Raw genomic sequence first — 27615 nt, forward strand, 5'->3', positions numbered from 1 at the left:
CTGCACACTTTTAAAAGAGTCAACTTTATGGGTATATGATTTATAACTCAATAAAGGTGTTATTAAAAAAAAAAAAAGGAACAGATTATTAAGTGTTGGTCTTTATTGTTAAGGCTCCAGTCAAATTTTGGGTTCCAGAAAACATATACCCAAACCATTCTCATTTGCTGCTTGGTGTGATTATTCATGGCTGGAAAGAAGTAAGTGACCCAGACTACAAGCATGAGTAACTTGTCCTGGAAGTTCCTGAAGGCTCCATGCACTTCCCCCAACATAACCAAGACATTGCCTATGTTCTTCAGTGTCCCTGATGTGAGTAGACTCACACACAAAAAATGGCGGATTCTGCAGATCAATCACTAAAGTTTTTGTTTTCAAAAAACAGAATTATGTATATGACTATCGTTTTGACCTTTGCTACTAGAAAATCTAAGTGGCAAATTTATTGTTTCAATCTTGTCTTTCCTTTGAGTCAGGGTCCAAAAAGTGATGTACTTTCCCTGCTTGTTTGATGGTCTCTGGTCTTAGGTTCCTTTAATAATAAAGGATGCTTTTATGAGCAAATTGCCCCAGGTCTTTTTGGTAGCAGGTATGATCCAATTTCAAAACAAAAATATTCCACACATTTGCCAGCCCTTCAGGAGGACTATGATTGATGATGGCTCTGCCTGATCTCTGGGTCTTTCTCCAGAAGAGAGATGTTCTAAAGGCTTCAAAGTAGTCTTTCACTCAGTCAGTGCTGGAGATGGGCTCTGCCAGAAATGCCAGGGAGCCTGCTCATGCTCACCTCCCTACCCAGGCCCAGCTCCATCTCAAATTGGCCCTGGGCCCATGTGCCAGTTTCATTCACTCTCAGGCAGGGCAGACAGGCAATCCCAGGCTATAGCATGTCAGACACCTTGGGAAGGCTCTGGGTGGTAGTGTGCTGCCCACAGGTAAATAATACGACCTAATTTAGGGGGAGGAACCCACTGAGCTGAGAAGTGAAAGGACCCAGCCATGGTTAAAATGCCAGTTGTGGAGTGGAAGTGACTACTGCCTTGATCTCTTGCCTCTGAGCATGGTGCTCTAAGGTGCTGTTTCTACTCCAGCACAGGGGTTCATCTCTGACCGTGTCTGTCAGGCCTCAGGCTGAAAAGCCTCTGGAGACCACCAAAGGTCAGGTGGGTCTGGCCAGAGGCCACAGGCTTCCAGAGGCTGAGCTCTCTGCTCCTCCCCAAGTTCAGTACTATAGATGGGGCCCATGCTCCTGTGCTCTTGCCTGGGTCCCAAGGGGGCCGAGGGGAGAGACAGAGTTATACACTCTGCCTTGGGTAAGTATCGCACGCAGCCTTGAACCTTCATTCTTTTCCTTTTGCCCCAGTTCCTAGGGGTCACTGTCCACAGCAGCAGACATCAGAATGCTTCAGAGCAGGAAGGATACCTCAGATTTCATAGGGGGGCACAAAAGCCTGAAAAGGAAGGGGAAAGGACTTATTTAGGGCCACTCCATAAGTTAGGGACAAAAATGAGATTAGCCTTCAGATCTATTCTGTTTATTCCTCTGTTTATAGACTACCGTTGCCCTGGCACAGACGGACCCAGAGGACTGGATCAGACAGGAAGAACTGGAGGATTCTACCATTTTCAAAATAACACAGTCTTTCTGCAACGTGCCTGCCTTTGTGAAAGTCATTCTCGTGGCCTAAAGGGTTGCCAGACCCTCATTTTCATCCTTGTAGCCAAACTGGAACCCATGTTAGTTACGTCGGGACCAACAGCAATTTATGAAGGGAAGGTGCCTGAGGAGCAAGAATGGGCTCTGGGAAGGAAAAGAGTCATTTAGCCCCACAAAGATTCAAACTCTGAAGTCTCACAGCTGGAAGGAGCTGTGCAATAAAGAAAAGTGGGAGACCGGCAACATGACTTTTGTATTGACATTTGGTTCTTAATAATAACATCCAAAATGTGTTCTGTTCTTACAGCGCTGCAACTGGGACTGCACTGGTCAAAGGTACACGCTGCTGGAGTCTCCCTTGAAAAGTGGAATCAGCTGGTGGGGAGAAGGGCCCACTGATCTCTCTTTGGGCCCTATATGCAGCCAGGTGGAGGGCTGCAGCAGGTGCCTTGGCTCTGACAGGGGATGGGGAGGCAATCCCAGCCGGCCTGCAAACACACGGGCAGAGTCCATCGCCCCAGCCCGCAAGAACGTGGTTGCTGACGGGGCCAGCGGCGGCAACTCCAGGAGAGTGGAGGGAAGGCTGGGATGTTTCATTCTTGAGGCCTTCACAGGTACATGTCATCGTAGCCCGGCGGGGGGAGATGGTCTGGGTTAGGTCTGGAAGGGAAAGAGGGGCTGGTGAGTTGGAATGATGGAGGGGCTGAGAGCACATGCAGACAGAGCCCTGAGCCGAGGGGGCCTGCCCTTCAGAATGACACAGTGGTTCACGGCATTTCAGAGCATGTGCTCTGGAGCCTGCCTTTGAATCCTGATTCTCCTACTTGGGGTAAGTCACTTCATCTTTCAGGCCTCAATTTCTGCATCTATGAAATGTGGGTAGTACTATCTACCCAGCAGTGCTGATAAAGGATCCGGTGAGGTTCTGACACATACTAACTTCCTGTAACTGTGAGTAGCTTCTCCTCCTCTGAGTCCTCCCTGAGGAGAGTTGGGGGAAGGGAGGCACTGAGGGATAAGGAGCTCCTGGAAGGCTCCCAAGAGGCAGCAGGCAGAGGCCTGGAGGAGGTTCCACTCTTTTGGTGGCAGGGGAATGGAGCTAGTGGAGACTGCGCCTGCTGTCAGATGCCTTCCTTCCTGCAATGCCAAGCTGAGCTGCCATCAGGTTCTACTCCTCAGCATACCTGAGTGATACCTACCCGGACGGGCTGGTCCCAGTGGGTCCAAAAGGGTCAAAGCGTGCTCCTGGGGGCACAGCACCTGGGGGAAGCCGGTTTGGGAGGCCCGAGGATGGGTCAATATGTGCTCTTGGGAAGCCAGATCTCAGGGGATCCACAATCATGCCACCTCTCCGATACCTGAAGCAAGAAGAAAGATGGGTAAGTAGGTGTGGCAAGGCGCTGTTGGAGGAAACGTGAAGGGGGCAAGAATGGACTACAAATGCCTGGGATGTCTACCTGGATGACTTAAGCAGACCCATGTGGATGGCTGCCTGCATACCAGCAGGAAGTGAGCAAGAGCAAGACATTAAGAACACGCTTTTCCTGGCACAAGTGGCCTGTATATTTTCTGCTGTATGGGCTACCTGGGCCTGCAAAATTGTGTTCTACACCTCAAGGGCACAACTGATCAAGAACAGGTGCCAGAACTTGCCAAGGTCAATGCAGAACCATTACAAAGCTGTTCAGGGCACCTCTTTAGGACTAAGGACTAATAATGGCATTGAGACAATTCATGTTACTAGTTTTGCTCTGTACCCTTAAAGGGACTCAGTGCAATCTATGACTGCCCGTGGGCTGCTCATGTCTGGCTCCTGACAGAACTTGTCCCTCATGGAGTTCCATGAACCTGACCTCATGTGCTCAAACTACGATGTATAAGCTGGTATTCCCCAAACTTTGAGGTCACTGTTCAAGCCTAACTGTGGAATTATGTGATTTCCTTACTATTTAAAAGTGAGATGCTCAAGTTGGGGTCACTTTGTGGCAGAGATTAAAATCTAGTCAGAATCCTTCAAAGACCGTGTATGGCTGAGGCTATGATGACTTTGCTGGATGCATGACAAGAATCACACAGAGTCCAGTGGGGATCAGAGACGCCCTTATCAAGTGAGGTGACTTCTGAACAGCCCCTGACTGCCCTCAGGTCTGTAGTCCATGGTGCGCTCTTCAGTCTGCACCTGAAAAATCCTGGCATCCTTCCACCCAAGAAGGGCTGCTGTCCTCCACCAGGGCAAACGGGGCCGCCAGTGGGCTGGCTCGGCCCCTCCCCAACACTCAGAGCTCTTGTGTCTCTGGGCATGGCAGAGCAGGACAAGTGGTAGTGATTTCTCAGCCACTCAGCAACAACTGCCTCCTTCACCTCAAAGGAAGCCTGACGAAAAGCTCTAAAATTAGAAGATGAGCTGGAGCCAAAAAGCCACGAGAGTAAGTTACGTTGCTGCCTCCAACCCACAGTACTCACCCAAAGGGGTCTAGGTCCTCTCCTCCGGCTGCAAATGGGCCCAGGGGATCGCACCTGAAACAAACAAGGGCAATTACCACAAGTCCCAGAGCAGCCGGGCGCCTGGGCTCCCAGAGGCCAGACCTGACAACATGCAATCCCAGGCACGGGGGACAGGGAAGCCCCTGCGTGAGACCCTGACACAAGGGATAGTTCACAGTGGCCTTGGCACATACTAACACTGATACTATTACAATGGCAATATTGAAAAGAGCTGAATGCAAACATGGGGATCCCAATTCTATAGAAAAATTAAAATATTAACAGCTATAACCTACATATAAATTTAAACTTTGTATAAAGAACTGAGAACTTTGATATCAGAAAAATACCATTCTAAAACCAAAACCAAAACCCCAAGGCTGAGTTAAAAGCTTCCAAGGATTGAGCGAGATGGGTGCAGTAAACATGGCTACAGTGCTTTTCAACCTTTTCTCATTGCGGACCCTGCATAAAATTCAATACGACAGATACTATACACCTGCTTATGCAGTATAGCCCACTGAAGGGCCACAAACTATTACAATTGCTAAGATTTTTCTACACCCCCAACCCCAACCCCAGGAAACAGTTTTCCTCTCACTGAAAATGTATAAACTAGAAGCACACAGGAGTACATGATTTCTGGAGAGCAATTCTGTATTATCTAATATGTATACACACAAAGTATATCTTTTAAAGTCTTACTTATCTTTATATTTTTTGATCTGATAATTTTATGTCTAGGTATCCATCTTAAAGAAAGAACACATCATTCAAATTAAAAATATTACCATAAAGACTTTAATCAAGGGAACTGGAATTGGTGAGATGGGGATGAGTTGGGTACGTTACATAATATCCCTAAACGCAGTTACGGAAACAATGTTCTTAGAATTTAAAGTCAGTTTTAAAATAATGCAGCAAATTGCTTATGGTCGAGTGTTAATTGGAGGGAAAAGGGGATATCAGTAGCCTAGGAAATCAACTGTGAAAAATGTGTGCATGGTGTGGGCATGTAGGAGTAAATAAAATTAGAAACAAGCATACCGAAAATATAAACAGTGATAGTTACTCCCGGGTGGTGATTTTCTTCTTTATACTTTTCTCTTTTTTACTATAAAGGATATAGATATGGATAAAATAAAACAAAAGAGATGTAATGTTTGAAAAAATGTGCTTTGGAATCCGCTTGGAGCCCTTGCAAGCAATACAAACCTGACAGTTCTTGGGCAAGGAGGGTTGCTGCCAGATCTTAGGAAGCCTTGTAATCAGTAGTTAATTTAAGCTTACTGGCAAAAAGCCTTTAATTAAAGAACTGGGGAAAAAAAACAATAAGGACGTGTTTCTCCAGTCAGTTCTACCTAATGGGCTAGAAAGGATATGGTGATTTAGGTGGATGTGGCTAGGCTTCCAAGGGAAGGAATTATTCCTGACCTAGGCTGCTGTTCCCAAGCCATTGTTCATGGAGCTAACAGTCAAGTTTCTGGTGGCCTCTAATATCGTGCCTCACTGGACAGACCAGGTGGTGCCAAAGGGCAGGGAGCATCTTCCCTATCTCCATGAATTGCTCCCTACAGAGCAGCAAACAGAGGGACTTTTGGTGGCTATAAAAATGCTTGGGAGAACAGAGACTTGACAGCTCCTGATACATGCAGTCCACTCTATTTTTCTCTCCTGGACCACAGAGTGTGGGGCAGGGAGAAGAAATGCAGAACAATGGAGATTAGAAAGGCAGCCTCAAGACCCAGCCCAAAAATCTGTGTACTTGAAACCGTCACAGCACATCCTTTAGGCTCACACTAAACAGTCTCACTGTAACACATGCACACTTCTGTGACCTCATTATGTGCTCAGAACTCACTTTAAAACAGTCTCAGTCCTGCATGTGCTGAGTGAGGATTTAGAGATTCAAAGAAAGGTAATTTCGTACATGGTATCTGAAATCAAGCCCCTACTGCTTCATCTGGTCATCAATTGAAGGAAAGTGTTTCATACATTAACCCTGTAGGCAAATTGCCTGGCTGGGCCTACTGAACCCTATGTCCCAGCCCCAACAGGGGACCCTGTAAGGGATCTGAGGGGATCCTGATCACACACTTTCCTCTTTATGTGCTCCCTCTCCTCTTAGATAAAAACATGCCTCTCTTGGGCATACAAATACAGCTGACATTCTAATGGCTGAGGTGGACTGGTGAACTGTTAAGGCCTCAGGACTGGGAATCAGAAGATGGGCTCTGGACTCTGGGTGGGGGATCATCTAGTTGGCTGGCAGAGGACTGTCACAAACCTCTGCACCTCAGTCTTTTAAGATGTAAAATCTTAGTAGTAACACTCACAGGATCTACTGTGATGGTGAAATGTAGTATTTATTGGACAGGAACAGATTTGTAGAAAGGGAAGGTTTGGAAGAATGGAGTGATAGCAGCTGCCATTATTTACTGGGAGCCTGCTTTGTGTGAGGCACTGTGCTAAATTTAATTTTAAAAAGATTAATTTTTTAAATGTAATTTTCTGAATAGGTAATGAATTTAACAGTTTTAAAATTCAAGAAGAGTAAAAGAAAAAAAGGGTACAGAGGTCCATAATCTTAGGCTAGATGAGTTTTGGAATTCAGAATTTTTCATACTTTAGCAATGTCAGATGGGAATACCTAACATATTATATGTAATACTCCCAGGCAGCATCTGTAACCAATATCCTATTTCTGCAAAATAATGAGTATTCAACATATAAATGGATAAATGAATACCTAAGGAGCTTCATATGCCACTTCAGTCAGGTTTTGCTCCAAACAAGGTTTAGCACCAATCTATGGGGAAAAACTTGGCTTTCAGAGCTCTCTTTACTTCAGAATTGTAGATGAGAGATTTTGGACCCAAGAAAGTAAAAAATCTCTCTCATCCATTTCTCAGCCTACCAGTTCTTTACAGAAACTAATGACATCACTTTCTTATATGTCCTTCCAAAAATACTCTTATAAGAGCAAACATATATCTACACTACCTTTTTAACATAGATAGTGTTGAACAACTTGTACACATTTATCTTATTTCATCTTTGCAGCAGGCCTCTGAGTACTCATAATTTTTATTTCCATCTTATAGGTGAGGAAACAGGCTCAGAAAAGTAAGGTTTCTTGCACAAGACCACACAGATAGATGGCCAATACAATATTGATACCAGGTCTGCCCAACTCCAAAACCTATGTTCTTTTAATTGGTGTGTTGAGACCACTTACATTTAATGTGATTTACATTAATGTGATTTATTGTGGAATGTTCAGATTTAGATGTACCATTTTATTATTGGTTTTCCAATTGTTTCCTCTGTTTTTCATTCCTCTGTTTCCTTTCTTTTTATTCAATTTTAATTAGTGTTTGACTATATCTCTTTGAATAGTTTTTTTCAGTAGTTGCCTAAGGGATTACAATATATTTACTTACCTTTTCTATCTACTTAAAGTGAGAATTTTACCAACTTCAAGTGGAGGGTGGAAACCTTATCAGCATACATAGGTCCTTTTATTCTCCTCCTCTTATGTTTAAGTTGACATATAACTGAAATGTTATGATTTTGTTTTCAACTGTAAAACATTTTAGAGAATTCAAGAGTACATCTATTTACCCAGACATTTACCATTTTTATTGCTCTTCCTTATTCCTGATGTTCCAAGTTTCCATCTTGTATCATTTCCCTTCTGTCTGAAGAACTTCCTTTAGCACCTTCTAAACCACTGCATTAGTTGGCATTCCCACTGTATTTTGATGTCATTGTCCTAGCCTTACCATGGATAGATTTGCTGACTCTGAATTCTCTTCATTTCCTTTCACTAAGAATTACCTTTACATCCTTCAGAAATAAAGGTAAAATATTTGCTGGATATAGAATTCTGGGTTCTTTTCTTCCCCACACTTTAAGAATGTTGGTCTACTTTTTCCTGATCTCCATGAGAAACCCAAATTCAAATTTTTATTCTTCCATAAGCAGTATGTTTTTTCTAGCTGCTTTCATGTTTTTTCTTCATTTTTAGTTTTCAATAGTTTGATTATATATGTCTAGGCATGGACTTTTTTAGGTTTATTCTATTTAGGGTTTGATGAGCTTTTTTAATCTTGTAGGTTTATTTTTTGCCAAACCCAAGAAGTTTTCAACCATTATTTTCTTCAAGTAATTTTTCTGCACAATACTCTCTTTCTTTTCCAAGACTCAGATGGCCCCAATGCCAGACCTTTTTTAATTGTCCCACAGGTCCCTGAATTTTTTATTTTTAATCTTTTTTCTCTCTTGTTATTCAGATAGGTAATTTCTATTGATCTATTTTCAAGTTCACCAACTCTTTGCTTTGTTATCTCATTCATTCTGATGGTCAATCATCCAGTGAGGTTATTCTGATTATTTTTCAATATCTAATTGGTTCTCCTTTACATCTTCTATTTCTTTGCTGAAATTTTCTGTTGTTCAACTTGTTTCAAGACTGTTTGCCTTCACTTCTTGGAGCATTTTTATAATAGTTAGTTTATGTTTTTGCTAGGTAATTTCAGTTATCTATGTCTTCTTGGTATTGGCATCTGTTGACTGTATTTTTTGTAAGTTGAAATTTTCTTGGTTCTTTTTATGCCCAGTAATTTAGGATTGTGTCCTAGAAATGTTGAACATTTGTTATGAGGGTTTAGGAGAATCCTGTTATTTTTGTTTTAACTGGCAATCAACTCAGCTGGTTTCAAGATCCAAGTTCTGGTTTCAAAGCCTTTGTAGTGCTACTCAGTTCTGTATGGCGTAGGTGCTACAAAGCCTTTTTTGAAACACCTAGGCCAATTCTGCTCAAACTGTAATGTGCATGTGAATCAGTTGGGGTATCTTGCTAAAATGTAGGTTCTAATTAAGAAGCTCAAGGATGAAGCCAGCCTAAGATTCTGCACTTTTCACAAACTCCTGGGTGATCTGACTTAGCCAGTCTGAGGCTAGGCTGTTTCCCCATCAGGGTACAAGCTCAGCTGGGGAATTTTGGTGGTCTGGGTTTACTTTATTCTGCTGAGTGTAGAAACTTAGGACTGGGGAAGTAAAGGTGCTGATAACTGCAGACAAAAGTGTATATACATTTACAAGTATAACACCAGTTACAGTGCTCTGAGCAAGCAGGGCACTAAACCTTTTCTTTTCCCCACCCCTGAAGATATCCTATGAGTTTAAAGGTGAACCAGGGACTGAGAAGGGCTGGGAGATACTGCATTTAGTCTAGGTGAACAAAGATTTTTAAAAGAAAGAAAAAGATAAGTAAAAGATATGCATAAATTATACTGAAAATTTTTAAGAATAATGTCACCATAATCTGACTATAATACAGTGATTACTTTTGCTATTCTTTTCTAGTCTTCTTTCATAAGCATGTTTTTATACACTATTAAAAAATTATTATAAGTGTAACTCTAATCCCAGTTTTCTGCCACTTATGTCCTGTATTTCCCAAGTTGTCTGTTTTTGTTATTAACATTTTTAATGACCAAGTAATACTCACTCAAGCAAAGCAAATTTTTAAAAATTTACATATCTTCTACTGTATGTAAAGTATTTTTCTGGTGAATGTAACTACAAATAATGGTATAATTTATAACTTTTGTGCACATGGCTTTTTCTATGCTAGAAGTCAGTAACTTATCCTCTGCCTATCCCACCATTGTATGATGGGAATAGACATCTATTTCTCTGGTCCACAGTCAGAAAGGAGTTGTGCTCAGAAGCCTCAACTGCACCTGATTTAGATAACTTAGGTGAAATTCGGGTTTGCAAGCAGATGGAATTTAGGTAAGATTTCAGACTAAACTAATGCAGTAATGGGATAAGACTCTTGGAAATCTTGGGAGAGGGGGAAGTATTTTGTATTTGGGAAGCCACAGGGTAGGCTGTGGTAGGGAAATTTTCTAGAAATGGGCCCCTGGCAAGATTTTACACCTTCTAATGCTCAGAACCTGTCAGTGTGATGAGAAATCACTCCAGTCATTGTTTTATGTTATATGGCACAGGTGACTTCAAAAGGAAAGATTATTTGAGAGGGCTATTCTGATCACAAGAGTCCTCAGACAGCAGAGAGCTTCCTCTGGCTGGTGGCAGAGAAGGCAGAAAGAGAGATCAAAAGCACCAGAAGGACTTGACACACTGGTGGCTGGATTTGAAGTTGGAGGACGTCATGTGAGAAGAGATGAAGGATGTCTTAAGGAGCTGAGAGAGTGGCCCCCAGCCAATAGCCAGAGACCAATGGGGAGGGACCTCAATCTTATAACAACAAGGAACTGAATTTGGGTTCAGTTAGCTTATGAATGTTATGGGGATGATGGTTTTCTACTAACTAAAGCAATATGGCAAGGATAAGGCAACAATATCAGAATACAGTGGGAATGTCAACTATTTGGCACTGCAATTGCTTAGGAAGGCAACTGGGCACTATATTCCTAAATCTTTAAAAACGGGCTTAGTCTGTAATGCAGTAATTATTCTTTCAGCAATGCATGCTAAGGAAATACTCAGAGATGTGTTCTAAGTTCCATGAAAAGTATGTTCACTGAGGTGTTAGCTATGGTAGCTCCAAATTAGGAATGACTTAGGCTAAAAAACCCTGCACCATCCTTTTATTTTCCCTTCATTAAGCCAACCCATCAGCAAGTCCTGTCAGCTACACTTCCAAATATACCCGAGACCATTTACCTAGGCTGCACCCATCTACCACCTACAACCATTATTTCTTGCCTGGGTGCCTGAGTCAGCCCCTTACCCGGTCCTCCTGTTTCTAATCTCGTTCCCCCTATAGAATCCACTGTCTACAAAGGAGCCAGAGTAAACAATATGAAGTCCCTCCCTTGTCAGACACACCCAATGGCTCCTATTACTCTTAATCTTGACCCTAAGGCTCTCCATGAACTGGGCTTACATCTCCCATCTCTCCACCTCACCAGTTTACTATGCTCCAATTACACTAGCTTTCTCTTTGTTCTCAAAGCAATCCAAGCCAAGATCGTTTCTTTTGAAGCAATTGCTGATACAAGTGTAAAAGGAGGAAATACTAAGGGCTGAATCCTGCTCCAAAGTTTATGAGCTATGTTCCTTTGGACAAGCTAGTTAACCTCTCTGTGTCTCAGTTTTCTTTTCTACAAAATGGGGATAACAGCAGCACCTACTTCTTGTTATAAGGATTAAAAGAGATTATATTTTACCCTTAATGATACCACTCAGCATACACTAAGGGCTCAATAAATATTAACTGTACTAGTTGTCAGACTAACTGGGATTCATCAAAAGAAAAAAGACAATGGTTAAAGGGGTCCCAACCAGATTACTTTCTACCCAAAACTATTTGATAGCTCCCATCATCCCAGGATCAAATCCACTCCTTTGCACATAAGGCTCCTTGTGATGTGGCCCACACATTCACCTATTTTCCCTTCACATGCCAAGTGAAGGCAGTGAAAATAACCCCTGCTCCCTCGCCCTGCCCAATGCACGCATGCATGCACACACAAGGACTTCATAGCCTCATTTGTATCCACTGTTCCCTTGGCCATAATTACTCCCAGTTACTCCCAATATCACAAAATTTTTATTGGTGTTTTAAGAAGACTTATGATCTGGAACAAAAAGGTAATCACCCCAAATCAACTGTGAACTCCTTGAGGGTTGGATCCATACTTCATCATGTATTCTCAGGCCTAGTACAGTGCTTGACATATTAGAGGACACTTAGACATACTTGGGGAATAAATTGTGTATAAGATAAAAGCAAATGCTTAAGAGTTAGACCCATGTTCAAATTCGGGCTTCACCATTTAGTAGCTGTGTGAGTTATTCATGACTAGAAGTCGTGAACCTCTAAGCTCTAGCTCTCTCCTATTAAAACAGATACTAGTATCTATTTCTCAGGGTTGTTTTTACAATTAAATGAGAATGTTTATGAAAGTATAGCACCTGATATGTAATAAAGAGTTCAGTAAGTGGTACCCAATACTCTTACTATAACACAACTTCTGCTTCTTACTGGTTGTGATCAAGTTACTTACATATGAACCTCTCCTTTTAAAATGGGGAGAGCCCTTACCAACCTCATGGGGTGGAGGATTAAATAAGAGCATGTGGATGAAATGTCTAGCATGTGTCTGGAATAGTTGGCACTCAATACACAGTAGCTATTAAATTTTATTGAACTAACTTTGTCACAGGAAAAAAACCAAAGTGATCAAGATTATTGGACTCTAAGAGGAAAAGAATAAGGGCAAATTTTAAGAATAGAGAATAACAGTTTCACAAGTAATGAAAATTGAAAATGTAATTATTAAGGTGGCACAGGTCTTTTCAAAATATGTTTGGTGCTGGATCAACTGGAATATCAATATAGTAAAATATGAATCTATCTCATGCTTCACAAAAATTAATTTCAAATGGATTTTAGACTGAAATATAAAAGGTAAAACAACAAAGTTTCCAGAAGAAAATGTATGAGAAATTCTCCATGACCTTGGGGTAGGACAAAGATTTCTCAGACAGATCAAAAAGAAACCAAACATAAAGAGAAAGCACTGATAAACTAATTACATAAAATATTAATAACTTAACAGAAAACACCATTAACAGAGTGAAAAGGCAAGCTACAGAGGGATGTCTGTACTACATATATCTGATGAAGGACTCAAATCTGCAATATATAAACAATGCCTACAAATCATTAAACAAGACAGCTCAGTAGAAAATGGGCAAGAGACTTAAACAGACTCTTCACAAAAAAGGAAATCTAAAGGGCTTATAAACATGAAAAAAGAAAAAAGATACAAAATGTCACCCGTGGACCCAAGTAATCTCAGAAACTCTTTCATCTCAGGGGGTCCATGAGATCAAAACTATTTCATCTTCGAAGCTATTTGCTTTTATCACTGTCTTGATATTTGCACTGATGGTGTAAAAGCAATGGGGAATGTCTTAGCATGAATCAAAGCGGTTGCACTAAACCAGCAGTCACTATATCATTCCTCACCACACACATGTCCAGTTTCACTTTACAATGTCTTTGATGAAGTAGTAAAAATTACCAGGTGTTCTAAAATCACATACAATATTCTGTGTGATGAAACCAGAAATACACACATGGCACTTCAGCTGCATATAGAAGTACAATACAATGGCTGTCTCAAAGAAAAGTACTTTTGCAGTTAATTTGCTAGCTGAACAAACTAGCCATTATTTCATGGAAAACCATTCATACTTGAAAGGACGACTGACAAACAAACCATGGTTATTTAAATTTGGCCACATAGTAGGCAGTTTCTCAAAACAATGTGAGCTTGTTATGTCAAGGAAAACAACTGCAGTATATGTTACTAATGAAAAAAATTAAAAGCTTTCAAGTGAAAATTACTATTTGGAAACTTGTATTCATGACTGGCTTAATGGCTTCCCAACACTGGTGCTAATGAGATCAGTAATTAATGAATGTGATTAATATGAATGAATGTGATTTTGGAGGGGGGTATATTGAATAATGAAGTGTGTCAGCGTTTAGCAAATCTGCGTATCTCAGTGAGCCAATATTTTCTAAATGATCAATACATGACCTTCCAGTATCATGTATGGGTAAAAGATGCAATCAAAGAGCATAACAGACCAGTGGATTTAGGAAATAATGTGCAAAAAGTCTACTCAAAGGTTTTCAGATTCTACTAACTTGTAAAGCAACTATTACTTGGCAAGTTTTGGTGTAATGCAAAGAACATGCACAATTATTTGAAAAGGTTATTAAATTAATTAATTACTCCTCTCTTTTACAACAACCTGTGTAAAGCTTCAATAAAAACATTATCACCTGTAGACTAAATACACAAGCAAAAATGAGAATTTGTCTTCTATGTCAGATATTAAAGAGATTTGTAATAATGTTAAAACAAGTCGTTACTCACACTAAATTTTTTGTTTGCGAAGAAAGTTATTTTTATAAAAATTTGTTATTTATGGGTTAATTATTTTTAAATGAATGAATGAAAGTACTCTTTTAAAATTTCAGTATGTTTCCTAATATGGTAAATGTTGATAGATACAACTCAAAGACTATGGGGTCCTCAAATTGAGGGTTCAAGAGGGTTCCTGAGACCAAAAATTTTGATATTTGCCAGCAGAGGAAATATATCTCAAAGAAGTAAAAGAAAAAAATTATATACAGATGTTTATAGCTTTACCATTTAAAATGAAAACATGGACATGCTTGAAATACCCCACGGAGGTTAGGCAAACTATATAGCTTATCAGCAAAATAAAGTATCAGATACTAAAAAAGATATGTTTAGCACTTTAGTAAATGGATTATGAGATTTTTTTTTTATGTTGAACATAAAATATTGGAAACATTAAAAAATATGTGAAGATACAGACTGGGATTGAAAATAAATTTTGAATGACATAAATAAGAGCTTTATATCTAAAGATTTATTTTTAGTAAAGCTGGTTAAGCAGAAGAAAAACTGGCTTTTCAAAGTAGGGATTTGAGGCATACAGTCTGAGGACAGATGGAGCAAAGAGAAATCGGTTAGAATTGTAATGACAACAAATGTTAGGCCTAGATGAAAAAACTTCCCTTACAGCTGGGCTGTTTTCAGTAATTCTTCCCTAGAGGTCTCAAGAGTAGGACAGACCTACTTTCACCCATGACTCTCCATCACAATGGATGTCCTCTCCATCTACACTCCTTGCCTAGAAGCACCCAGCATCAAATGAGCAGACCCAACAATATTCTCTGACAATTTCTGGCTACATGTCATCACACACTTAGGGAAGCAAATCTCTTTATGCACTACAGCAGACACTCCAACTTCGGTTTGCATTTTGAGATTTCCAGGTGTGAGACAGGCAAAATGGGGTTGTGGATGGCAAAGGGTGAGACAGAACTGTCTCCTATGGGAAGTGGGTAGGGGCTGCTATTTTCTACAAGCCAAGGCTATTCAGTGTGATGTAATTAACACCCTCCAGCAGCCAGATGGGCCCGCTGCTGTGCCACACTTTCCCTTCTTCCTGCCCTACAGCCTCACCCCCAAATAGGGCAATTGAGGGAGAAACAAAAAGGTGAAAGTGAGAGTGCCTGGTTGCTCAGCAACATGGTGGTGGCGGGAGCTGTAATAAATGAATCACTATTACGGACATCTGTGCTGACAGGAACACGGCTGGCAAGGAGGCAGGGTGCAGGGGAGACAAGGTGATTACAGAGGGCTTTCAACTTGTTAAGAGGCTGACAAAAGCCTCCTCTCCAGCCATCTCACGCAGTTCAATGAACTGGTCCTGGAAAATGCACTTGCTTGAGAGAAACCTAAATACTCTTTTTCTTTTTCCTGAGTGTAAATTTATTTCAAATTTGTTTCCATGTCTTTATCGCCAACATATAGATACATACAACTGACTTTCCAATGTTGGACTGGTATCCTGCAACTTTGCTGAACTCATTATTATCATCATTTTGGTAGATTCCTTGGGATTTCCTACGTAGACCATTATGTCATCCGCAAAGATAAACTGCTTAATTTCTTCTTTCTTATCTGCCTGCCTTGTATTTACAATTTGTCTTAATCTGATGACAAAACTTTCAGCAGTAGGCTGAGTAAGAGTGTTTCTTAGGGAGAAAGCATTCATCAGCTAATTTTAAATAAATCACTCTTGCTGGTATGATTACCAGCCCATAAAATATTGTTTAGGTACTATGAAATCACTGTAGTTGAAGGAAAAATACAGACGTTTCACTCATGGGTGATTACTATCAATACTCTAAATAGTTTGATCCTAGGGGTCTCATTTCCATTGTTATATATTCACATTTCCAATTAACCCAAGGATAGGACTTTTTTTTTTCACAGCTTTATTGAAATACATTTCACATATCATAAAATTCACCCAGTTAACATATATAGCACAGTGGTTTTTAGATGTTCACAGAATGTGCAAATATTTTAGTTTTAGGCAGGGCATATTCTGCATACTGGGACCTTGTACCCATTAGTAGTGATTTCCCATTCATGCTCTCTAGTCCTTCCACCTTGACTCCTGGCAATTACTGACATATTTTCTGTCTCTATGGATTTTCCTATTTGGACATTTCACATACACAAAATCATATAATATGTGGCTTCTCTCACTTAACATAATGTTTTCAAGGTTCATACATGTTGTAGCATGTATCAGTACTTCATTCATTTTTATTGCTCAATAATATTCCACTGTATGCATATGCCACACTTGGTCATTCATTCATCAGCTGATAGATATATATAGGTTGTTTCTACTTTCTGGCTACTATGAATAAGGCTGCTGTGAACATTCATGCATGAAAGTTGTACATGAATATGTGCAGAAACAAGTGCTATTTCATTGTAGTTTGAATTTCCATTTCCATAATGACTAATGATGTTGAGCATCTTTTCACATGCTATGTATGGGCCATCTGTACATCTACTTGGAGAAATGTCTATTCAAATCCTTATACCAGTTTTAATTGGGCTGTCATTTTATTACTGAGTTGTAAGAGTTCTTTATGTCTCGATACAATTCTCTCATCAGATATAGATTTATATGTGATTTCACTTTCTTGATACTGTCCTTTGTTTTAATTTTCATAAAATCCAATTTATCTATCTTTTCTTTTGTTGCTTTTAGTGTTGTATTTAAGAAACCACTGTCTAAAGCAAGGTCATGAAGACTTATTCCTAAGTTTTCTTCTAGAAGTTTTATGCTTCTAGCTCTTACACTTAGGTCTATGATCCATTTTAAGTTAGTTTTCATGTATATTGTGAAGAAGGGATTCAACTTCTTTCATTTGCATATAGGAATCCAGTTGTCCCAGCACCATTTGAAAAAACTATTTTTTCCTCATTGAACTGTCCTGATACCCTTGTTGAAATCAAATGCCCATGAATGTATGGGTTTGTTTCTAGCCTCTCAGTTCTTTTCCTTTGGCTTTTTATGTCTATCCTCATGCCGATACCACATTGTCTTGATTACTATAGCTTTGTAGTAAATTTTGAAACTGGGAGGTGTGGGCCCTCTAATTTTTTCCAAGATTGTTTTAGCTCTTCTGGTTCCCTTGCATTTCCACATGAATTTTAGGATCAGTCTGTCAATTTACTTACACACACACACAAAGCCACACAAAAAACAAACAAACAAAACCACACAAACAAAAAACTCTGAGATTTTACTGGGATTATACTGAATATGCAGATCAATTTGGAGACAATTGCCAATACTGTTTTCCTATTCATGAACACAGGACATCTATTACTTAGATCTTCCTTCATTTCTTCCAAAAATGTTTTGTGATTTTCAGTGTAGAAGTCTTACCTTATGTTAAATTTATACTCATTTTATTCTTTCTGTGGTTATTATAATCATTTCCTTAATTTCATTTTTAGGTTGTTTGCTGCTAATATATAGAAATACAATAGATTTTTGTTTATTGATCTTGTATCCTGTCACAGTGCTGAACTCATTTATTAGTACTAAAGTTTTTTGATAAGATTTCTTAGGACTTACCTATAGAAGACCCCACGTCACTGGCAACGAGAAAACTATTTTACTTCTTACTTTCTAATCTGGATACTTTTTATTTCTTTTTCTTGTGTGACTGCACTGGGTAGGACCTCAAGTACAATGTTGTATAAAAGTAACAGAAGCAAATATCCTAGTCTTGTTCCTCATCTTAGGGGGAAGCATTCTTTCTCCATGAAGTAGGATATTAGCTGTGGACTTTTTGTAGATGCTCTTTGTTGGATTTAGAAACTTGCCTTCTACTGCTGGACGCTTTTAACATGAAAGGGTGTTGGATTTTTTCAAATGCTTTTTCTGTCTATTGCAATGACCATGTGGTTTTATCCTTTGTTCTAGTAATAGGCACTGCAGGGATTGACTTTCAGTTGTTAAGCCAACCATTTCTGGGGTAAATTTCATTTGGTCATGGCACATAATCCTTTTTATATATAGTTAGATTTGTGTAGCTAGTATTTTTGTTGAGGATTTTTACATCCATATTCACAAGGGATACTGGTTTGCAAGCTTTCTTGTGATGTCTTTCATTTTGGTATCAGGGTAAAACTGGCTCAAAGAATGAAGTGGGAAGCATTCTTTGCTCTTCTAGTTTTTGGAAGAGCTTGTGAAGGATTGGCATTAATTTAAAAAAAAAACCTCATTATTAAGCAAATTTCAAATGGACCAAAAAACAGTACAAATAGTTTATAAACATTGTACATCCTTCCACTTAGTTTCAATAATTATCGATATCCTACCATTGTTTTTTCAGCTATACTCATTTCCCAATGTCTTTTTTTTTTCTTTTGGCCGGGGGCGGGGGGTGGGTGAACTTACTTTAAAGCAAATCTCAGACATAATATATCACCCTTAAAGACTTCATTCTCTCTCTCTCTCTCTCTCTATATATATATATACATATATATATATACATATATATATGTATATATATATACTTTTAAAAACATAACTAGAATTAAATTATTTCACCTAACAAAATTAGCGGTGACTTCTTACATTATCTATACCTGATCCATGTTCAAATTTCTACAAATGTGTCAAAATTGATTTTTAGAGTTAATTTGTTTGAATCAAGATCCAAACAAGGTCCAACATTGAATCTGGTTGATATGACTCTTAATAATAGCCCCCATCCCTCCCTTGCCTCCTCATGCCATTCATTTATTTGATGAAAACAACTAGGTCAATTCATCCAGTAAAACTTTTTCATGTTTCAATTTTGGCTGGACCATATGTGTTCTCACATGTTTAACACATTCTCTCTATCCCTCATAATTCTTTTAAACAAGGAATTAGATCTATATCTGAGTTGCTTTTTAAATTACTACTGCATCATATTAGAAGACATTTAATGTTAGGTGTCCCACTTTTAGTGTTAAGATTCGTCTATGGGTTCAGATGCTATTAGTCTGATTCATCCATTATAACATTTCCTATCAACCTTTTTCCTAGCTTTAGCAACCCCTGCCCATGTGTGCCTAGCTACATTATTTCAGGAGAAGTTGCAACATGGTGATTTTCCAATTCTCTCAATTCTTCCAAGGTTAGAAATTTTTACCTTCACAATTATAAACTCTAGGTCAATGATTCCCACTTAGGGTGGCACAGCTTTCAGGTGCCACTGTGGAAGACCCATATTTCTGAAGACTGCTTGTAAGTGGTTGGAAGGTCCTCATGGTCTTTATATATAGGAAGAGACCGGAGATGCTGCATGCTCCACAATTCACAGCAGAGTTCCATATGGCCTGCATCCCACACAATTTTCTAAAGTCGTGTTAGACATTCATGGAGGTGTAAAGCCTACATAAATTTCTGAGTCTAGGCCCATTTTATATGTGAAGACAAATTTTATACTTCTGTAATACAAACAAAAATTTCCAGCAATATAACTATGAGGTAATTGAAGAAACATTGTCCATCTACTATTTTGTTTGTTATTTTCCTAAGAGCTATTCACTATTTCAGAAAAGTCATGTTGTTAACAGTAAATATAGTCTGTGGTACTTGAGTGTAAGCCATGTGCCACTGAATTCAAGACAATTTCACATATAAGTGCAAATAAATGTCTGACTGTGCTCAGGCTTCTGCACAATAAAATACACATCATCTTATAACTACTCTTTTTATTTCTCATTTATATTACAGTCAAGACTTTATACTGATTCCTTTTGAAATTATGCACCTGTTAAGTGAGATTATCTATGAATTCCATTTCAAGAGAAGTAAAAGATATTTCACAGAGTATTTGTTTTGAAATGAGTACCAAGTCTGAGAGTGCTGAAAATTACTACCTACTTAAGGTCTAAAAATCTTCCCCAACTTGATGCTGTCCAAGGCTTATTCTTAAATCTTATTCTGGTTACATCACAGCCAGAGCACTGAGGCTGAGGACACCTGGACACCAGCCCTGTCCCTGTCTCTTTCTTAGTGGCTGGTGACCTTAGGCAGACATCTTACCTTTGTTCCATAAAATAAGGAGGTTAGATCAGACAAGTTGTTCCCAACCTTCCAACACTTTTTATTATTTTCCACTCTCCTCACAGGACCCATATTTCTGAAGACTGCCAAAGAGATTTGCTAATTATTACTTATTGTAATAATTACATTAACTCCCCACCGCCTTTTAAACTTACCAAAGGTATAGAATTGCAAAACAGAATAAAATAACAATGGCAGTTAACACAGACTGAGTGCTTATTATGGCCCCACAGTGAACCCTGCCCCCAACCCTGCCAGCTCCACCATTACTGCCACAGTGTGGACTCCACATTGGGAAGTGCCGGACATTAAGGTCTCCCAGGTCCTTGTCTCCTCCCTCAGAGCAGGAGTCTCCAGGCCTAAAAGCTGCCATCCTAATCGGCAAAGATCTTGGATGTGACTTGCTTATACCCATGCTGTTTTGAAAAGTTTTGAGGCTGTCAAAGAGGTCAGGGACTACAATGAAATGAAATAAAATAGGCAAGACACCAGGACTTATACCTGCTTTGGGAAAGTACTTTGCATTTGGGAAATGCATCTTTGCATTTTCCCAAAATGCCTGGTCCACAGCCCTGCAAAAAGAACTCTGGAGTGAGTAACTAATTCCCTTGGGCAGCAACTGGACTACCATACACAAGCCCCAGAGGCACTGGCAGCTGGGCAGACTCAGGGGCTCTGTGTGGCCTCTAAAAAGGCAGCAGGCAGGTTACATCTTCCTATATTGACAGATAGTAACTACACTAGTTGGGGTGAGGACTTAACAATGTAGATAACTGTTCAATCACTATGTTGTATACTTGAAACCAATACAATATTGTATATGAACTATACTTCAATTAAAAAAATTTTTTTAAAGTAATAATTGACAGGTTAAAAAAAAAGCCAAAAGGCAGGCTTAATAAGATGCAGCACAGTTAGGGTGACTGGCAGTACAAGAACTCACTGTCCCACTTATGTCTCAGTTTTCTATCTCCATACACCAAAACTCTGACAATTTTGTTGAAGACATACAGGTGCCAGAGATGGGGTCAACTGGCAGGATGGTCATGGGTGGAACTGCATAAGCATGGCTGTCTACTGGGGACTACTCACCAGGGAGGCTGCCGGCTGGTGTGCGGGTGGTGTGGGCGAATCTGGAGCGGGTCCACCTCTCTGGCAGTGGCTGGGGGTAACTCCTGGTGAGGACTGCTAACACTAGCCTTGTCCCAATGTTCATGGATAGGTGTGATGATTCCAGACACAACACGAGACCGAAGCTCCTCACTGTTCTTGTATGTCCTGTAGGAAGCAGACGAGGTATCAACCGCTTGCACCTGGTTGGAAACTCTATGTAGAGTATTTTGGCGGTATCAACAGCAGCAAGTGCGGGCCTGGGAGCTCTTGGCCCTGCACTTGGACTGTTTGCAAGGGTGAGAACAGGCCGCCTGGTGGGCCTGGGTGAGGGAGACAACAGCCCGATGTTGTCTCTGAGATTTGGGCCTAAGCTTCTTAGGCATCTGAATTGCCCCTCCTCATTCACCACCTCATAAGAAAGAGGTAAGGGTGCAGAGACACAGGGCCTGGACTAGCTACTACTCTGTCCCCGCCCAACCCCAGCCTCACCTCATTGTGTGCTCAATCACGTGTCATGGGAAGGGTCATGGAAGACAAAGCCTCCAGGGAAGATGAACCAGGTTCCTGGTCCAGGCAGGCAGGGGACTCAAGGTCCAGTCTGTCACTAAGTCAGAGGCTCTCGGAAGCCTGCTCTGGAGTTCTGTTCTCTGCCTGTGACAGACATGCCATGTGAGCTATAGCTGAGGGAGGCAGACTGAAGTAACAGGCAGTGGGCAGGGCACCAGAGTTCCTAAAAATCTGGTGTTTTAAAATAAGCCATAACTTGGGTCAAAGAGCAAACCTCACAAATTTAAAAGAAGTGAAACCATACAGAGTATATTTTCTAACCATATGGAATCATATTAAATATCAAAACAAAGGAAGTCTCAACACAATTCTAGATAACCCATAAATCGAAGAGAGATCTTGAAAAAATACAAAGCACTGACTAAAATAAAAGCACAACATACTTAAATATGTGGGATATAGCTAAAGCAGTGTTGAGAAGAAATTTTAAGGCATGAAATACCTACACTGGAAAAGGGGAAAGAAATCAATAATAAAAGTTCTGGCCTGAATTAAGAAAAAGAAAAAAAAATAAACCCAAAGCAAGCAGAAGGAAATAACAAAGAACAGAAATCAATAAAAAGAGAAAACAGGTAAACAACAGAGAAAATCAATAAAACAAAAAACTGGTTCTTCCAAAAAATGAGTAAAACTGATAAACTACTAGCAAGATGGGCAAACATAAAAAGAAAGAAGATACAAATCACCAGTATCAAGAATGAAATATTGTTACTTATTATCATCTTGGTACTTAACATCATCATTGGTACTTAACACATCTATTGTTATTGAAAAGCTAAGGAGGGAATACTAAACAAACTTAATTTAACAACTTAGACCAATTCTTCAAAAACCATAAACAATTAACAAATCAGCCAAAATGAAAGACATTATTTGAATAATTCTTTGAAGTAACTAAAGTTATAATTAAGCACCCCAAAAAAGAACTCTCCAAGTTCAAATGATATCACTGAAAAATTCTATCAAACATTTAAAGAAGAATTAGCACCATTTTTATAGTCACTTCCAGAAAATACAAGAGGAAACACTTCTCAACTCATTTTATGAGACCAACATTACCTTGATATCAAAAAAGAGAGTACAGAAAAGAAAACTATAGACCATTATTTCCCATGAATTTGGATGTGAAATGCTCAACAAAATGTTAACAAACTGAATTAAAAAATACATAAAAGGAATGATATACCATAGGGTTTACTGTAGGAATGTAAAGCTGGTTCAATATTCACAAATCCTTACCAAATCAATAAGCTAAAAAAAAATCATATGATCATATCAGTTGATGCAGAAAAAACATCTGACAAAATCCAACATTATAAGATTCATTCATGGTAAAAACTCTCACAGACTAGGAATAGAATCAGACTTCCTCAACCTGATAAAGAACATCTGCAAGAAAACTTACAGCTAACTATATACTTACTAAGAAAGACTTGAGCTGATTGGAGGACATTTCTGAAGGTAAGTGGAAAGGAGAGACCTAGGAGAGGTATAGGGAAGGAGAGAACAAAGGCTAAACTATGATTCTTCCCCCTTTTAGTTTACTGGAATAGGAATGCAGGTAAAAGTCTTACAAAATTTATTTCCCTTTAATTGGGAAGCCAGTGAATAGGTAAAAGTGACAAATATGGAATGCATTCCTATATGGTTTAGGCATTATGTTCTCTGAACCTTAAGTACTGACTTTTGGAACACGTTGGTTATCTATATTGAGCAATAATAATAATATAACAACTAATACTCACTGAACACTTACTATGTGACAGACACTGTTCTAAGTCCTTTACATATGTTAACTAACTGAATTTTCAGCACAGCAATCAGGTAATATTGGTATCAATATTTCACAAAGAAATTGAGACTTAGAGAAGTCAAATAACTTGTTATCAAGGTTACAAATCTAATACATAAAGCTAGAATCTGAATTTTAAAAAATGAAAGACTGAATACTTTGTCTCTAAGACTGGGAACAATTGCTATTCTTAATTAACATAAAACTGGAAGTCCCAGCCATTGCACAAAGGCAGAAAAAGAAACAGCATACAGGTTAGAAAGCAAGGAATAAAATTGTTTTTATTTGCAAATGACATGCTGGTCTACCTTGAAATTCCCAAGTACTCTACAAAAATCTTCAAGAACACTGTGAGTTCAGCAAGTGACAGGATACAAGATCAATACACAAAAATAAATTGCATTTCCATATAGTAACAATGAACATTAAAAAATCAAAACAAAGAACAGAACACCATCTTTAAGTAATCACCCTCCCTACTGAAAGAAATACAAAAGCATGTGTAGGATCTATATGCTGAAAATTACAAAATGATGATGAAAGAAATAGAGGACATACCATGCTAATAGTAAAAATATCAATTTTCCCCATTATAGTTTTAATGATTTATACATTTAAAGCAATTCCCATTAAAATCCCAGTAAGATTTTTAAAAAACATAGTCAAGCTTACTCTTAAGTTTATACAGAAAGGCATAGACCCTAGGACAGCTAAAACTACCTTGAGAGGAGAAGGAAGTGGGAGAAATCATTCTACTCAATATTAAAGTCTATTATGTGGGCACAATAATCAATACTGTGTGATATTGGCAGAAGGATAGATACAAGTTCAATGGAAAAAAACAGAGCCCAGAAATAGACCCATATAAGTTCAGACAACTGATTTTTGGTGAAGTTGCAAAAGCAGTTCAATGAAAGCAGAACAAATGGTGGAACAACTAGACATCCATAGACAACAAAATGAACCTTTGTCTAAGCCTCATATCTTATATAAAAATTAACTTATAATAGATCACACACTTAAATGTAAAACATAAAATTATAAAATGTTTAGAAAAATATCAGAGAAAATCTTTGGGATCTAGGGTTAGGCAAAGAGTTACTATAATGATACCAGAAGTTTGATCCATAAAAGCAAAATTTGATAAAATGGACATTATCAAAATTAAAAACTTCTATTTTGTGAAAGACCCTGTTAAGTGAATGAAAAGACAAACTACAGGCCAGGAGAAAATATTTATAAGCCACCAACTAACAAAGGACTTGCATCTAAAATACATATGGGACTCTCAAAACACAACAGTAAAAAAATTAACAATCCAATTAGAAGAAAATGGGTAAAAGATGTGAACATTTTGCCAAAGTAGATATATAGTAGCAAATACACACATGAAAAGATGCTCAACATCATTAGCCATGAGGGAAAGGCAAATTAAAACCATAAAAATCTTCTACACATTTATGGGAATAACTAAAATGAAAAACACTGACCACGCACAATGCTGGTGAAGATGCAGAGAAACTATATCACTCATTCACTGGTGGTAGACACTCTGGAAAATCATCGGGCAGTTTCTTAAAAAACGAAACACACAATTTCCACTGCATTCTTGGGCATTTTTGCAGAAATACGAAAATTATGTCCACACAAAAGCCTGTATGTGAATGTTCATAGGACCTTTATTTCTAATAGCAAAAAACTGGAAACAATCCAGATGTCCTTCAACAAGTGGATGGTTAAACTGCAGTGCATCCATACCACAAAATACTACTCTGCAATACAAAGGAACAAACTGTTGACGTATGCAATAACTCAGATGGATCACAAGGGTATTATGCCGAGTGAGAAAACTTATATGTGTGATTCCATTTATATAATATTTTTGAAATGACACAATTTTAGAAATGGGACTAAATGGCAGTTGCCAGGGGGTTGCAGATGGGGAAGGGGGTGAGTATGGCTACAAAAAGATATCAAAAGGGATCCTTGTGGTGATGGAGATGTTTTGTATCACTGTATCAACGTCAGTATCCTGACTATAATAATCTAGTAAAGTTTTGTACAATGTTATCATGGAGGTAAAATGTATACAAAGAATCTGTATTATTTCTTACAACTGCATTTAAGACTATAATTATCTCAAAATAAAAACTTGAATTAAAAAAGTAAATTTATTATATAGTCATAAGATAAATTGAGAATATTAGACTAGATCAGTGGTTTCAGGTTTCTCTAGCATAGAAGGGGGTCAAGGGAGGGCAAGAGCATGGTGCACAGGGACCTCCATTTCCCGCCCCCACCCTTTCCACCAGAGCAACTCTATTTTTATTTTTACCAGTTAAGTATGTCAATTATGTTCTCAAATACACATCCATCAGTTTGTTTTCTCCCAAGGGAATTCCAGAATGAAGAAGTCGAGAGAGAGACCACTCTCCAAAGAAAGAACTCCATGGTTAAAAAGTATAACACCTGCAATGGCCTGGAAGATCTAAGGGCCTGTGGTCCATACATCCCTATGAAGATAATGTTTCTACTTAGAACACAGAACTTTGGGGATCTTGCTCCTTCCCTGACCAAGCTGGGTGGAGGGGGTAAGTCTAATTCCTTTTTTCTGTTCAGTCACATGAACTGTGTGTGATACAGGTGGAAGGTCTCTGATCTCCCTATGTAAGATGTTTATCTGTAGAACTCAAGTCTGATTCAAAACCTTCCAAGGACCAAAGAAGAAGTTCTCAAACAATTCCTAAGCCTTCAGTAGCACTGCCATTTTGATATTAGCAAAAGACAGTCTGTCATCCTGTCTAACATAGAACATGGCAGAAAGGAACAGGTTTATACTCCACAGCAAATCAGTTTGCTTGTCAAGGGGCACAAATTCCCACCTAGCATAGACAAGAACATGCCATGATGACCTAACGGAGGGCTTGATAGGGGAAGACGACTAGAAGCCAGCAGCTCAGCGGTGCTGGCAGTAAGGCAGAGCAGAGAGGGAGGGCCTTATGATCAGGAGGCAGATCCACACCACAGCTCTCAGAGCCTCAGTTTCCATGGAGATGATCCTGGTGATCAGATTCTTTTCCCTTTGCGTATTTACTAAGAGCTGGGACCAGCACTGAGTACTGTGCTGAAACCTCATTTTGTTCTCAGAACAACATTCTGACGTAGTACTATTGGTCCCTCATTTCACTGTAATCACACAAAAAAAGTCCCCAGCACACAAAACCCCAACAACAAATGTATTTTAAAAAATAAATGGAGACTGTCACTGTTCTCTCTCATACTGCTGAGAGAAGCAAATGCTCTAAAAGCGTGAACAGCCTAGGACACTGCCTGGGATTTTTGTCAATTTCCCTCCCAGTGGAATTCCAGAGTGAAGAAGTCAAGAGAGGGACTACACTCCAAATGTCCTTCCCTTACCCTTCAAGGGGTGCTGGGGAGTCATGGTGTGGGCAGCACTCAGAAGAGCCACTCTGCCAAGGCTTCACTCCCTCACTTCTTTGTCTACCATATGTAGAGATCTGGTCTTGGCAGAGCTGCTCAAGGAGACCACAGGCTAACATGGGAAACCAACTCCAAGAAGTTAGTCATAAAATACCCACCTTCTAAATGCTTAAAAGGTTGTTCCAGAATATCAAACGGGGACCAAAGGAGGCTCCTCTGCAAAACTAGTAAAAGAACAGCGGCTGGCTGCTTGAGGAGGCTGGGGAGAACGCTCCAGGCAGAGGGAGGAGCTCTGCAGAGGGGAGGAGCACGGCACAGCGGCTGAGGCACAGGAATTAAGGGGGAGGTGGCACAGTTAGGGTGGGAGGGGTTACGCACGAGGCTTTAGGCCCCATCAACGATTCTGTTCTTTATCTAAAGAGCAATGAACATTCCTTGAAGGGTTCTGGTTTTTAAGATTAAAAAATTTTTTAATTGTGGTAAAATACACATAAAAGTTATCAACTTAACCATTTTTAAGCATATGGTA

The 27615-nt window shown here is 39.3% G+C and overlaps 1 protein-coding gene across 2 annotated transcripts in view; it reads right to left on the bottom strand.

The window, feature by feature from the left end:
* Positions 1–69: 69 nt before the first annotated feature.
* Positions 70–27615, bottom strand: part of PSMF1 (proteasome inhibitor subunit 1) — a 40536-nt gene continuing 12990 nt past the window's right edge. For both annotated transcript variants that reach the window (XM_036924811.2, XM_036924812.2), the window contains exons 4-7: positions 21266–21451; positions 4121–4174; positions 2857–3015; positions 70–2317 (exon numbers count right to left, since the gene is read on the bottom strand). In XM_036924811.2, the coding sequence (XP_036780706.1) occupies positions 2266–2317; positions 2857–3015; positions 4121–4174; positions 21266–21451 (451 nt within the window). In that variant the 3' untranslated portion in view covers positions 70–2265. The remainder of the gene's footprint in view (positions 2318–2856; positions 3016–4120; positions 4175–21265; positions 21452–27615) is intronic.

This window comes from Manis pentadactyla, chromosome 5 (genome assembly GCF_030020395.1).
Source record: "Manis pentadactyla isolate mManPen7 chromosome 5, mManPen7.hap1, whole genome shotgun sequence".
Taxonomy (NCBI): Eukaryota; Metazoa; Chordata; class Mammalia; order Pholidota; family Manidae; genus Manis; species Manis pentadactyla.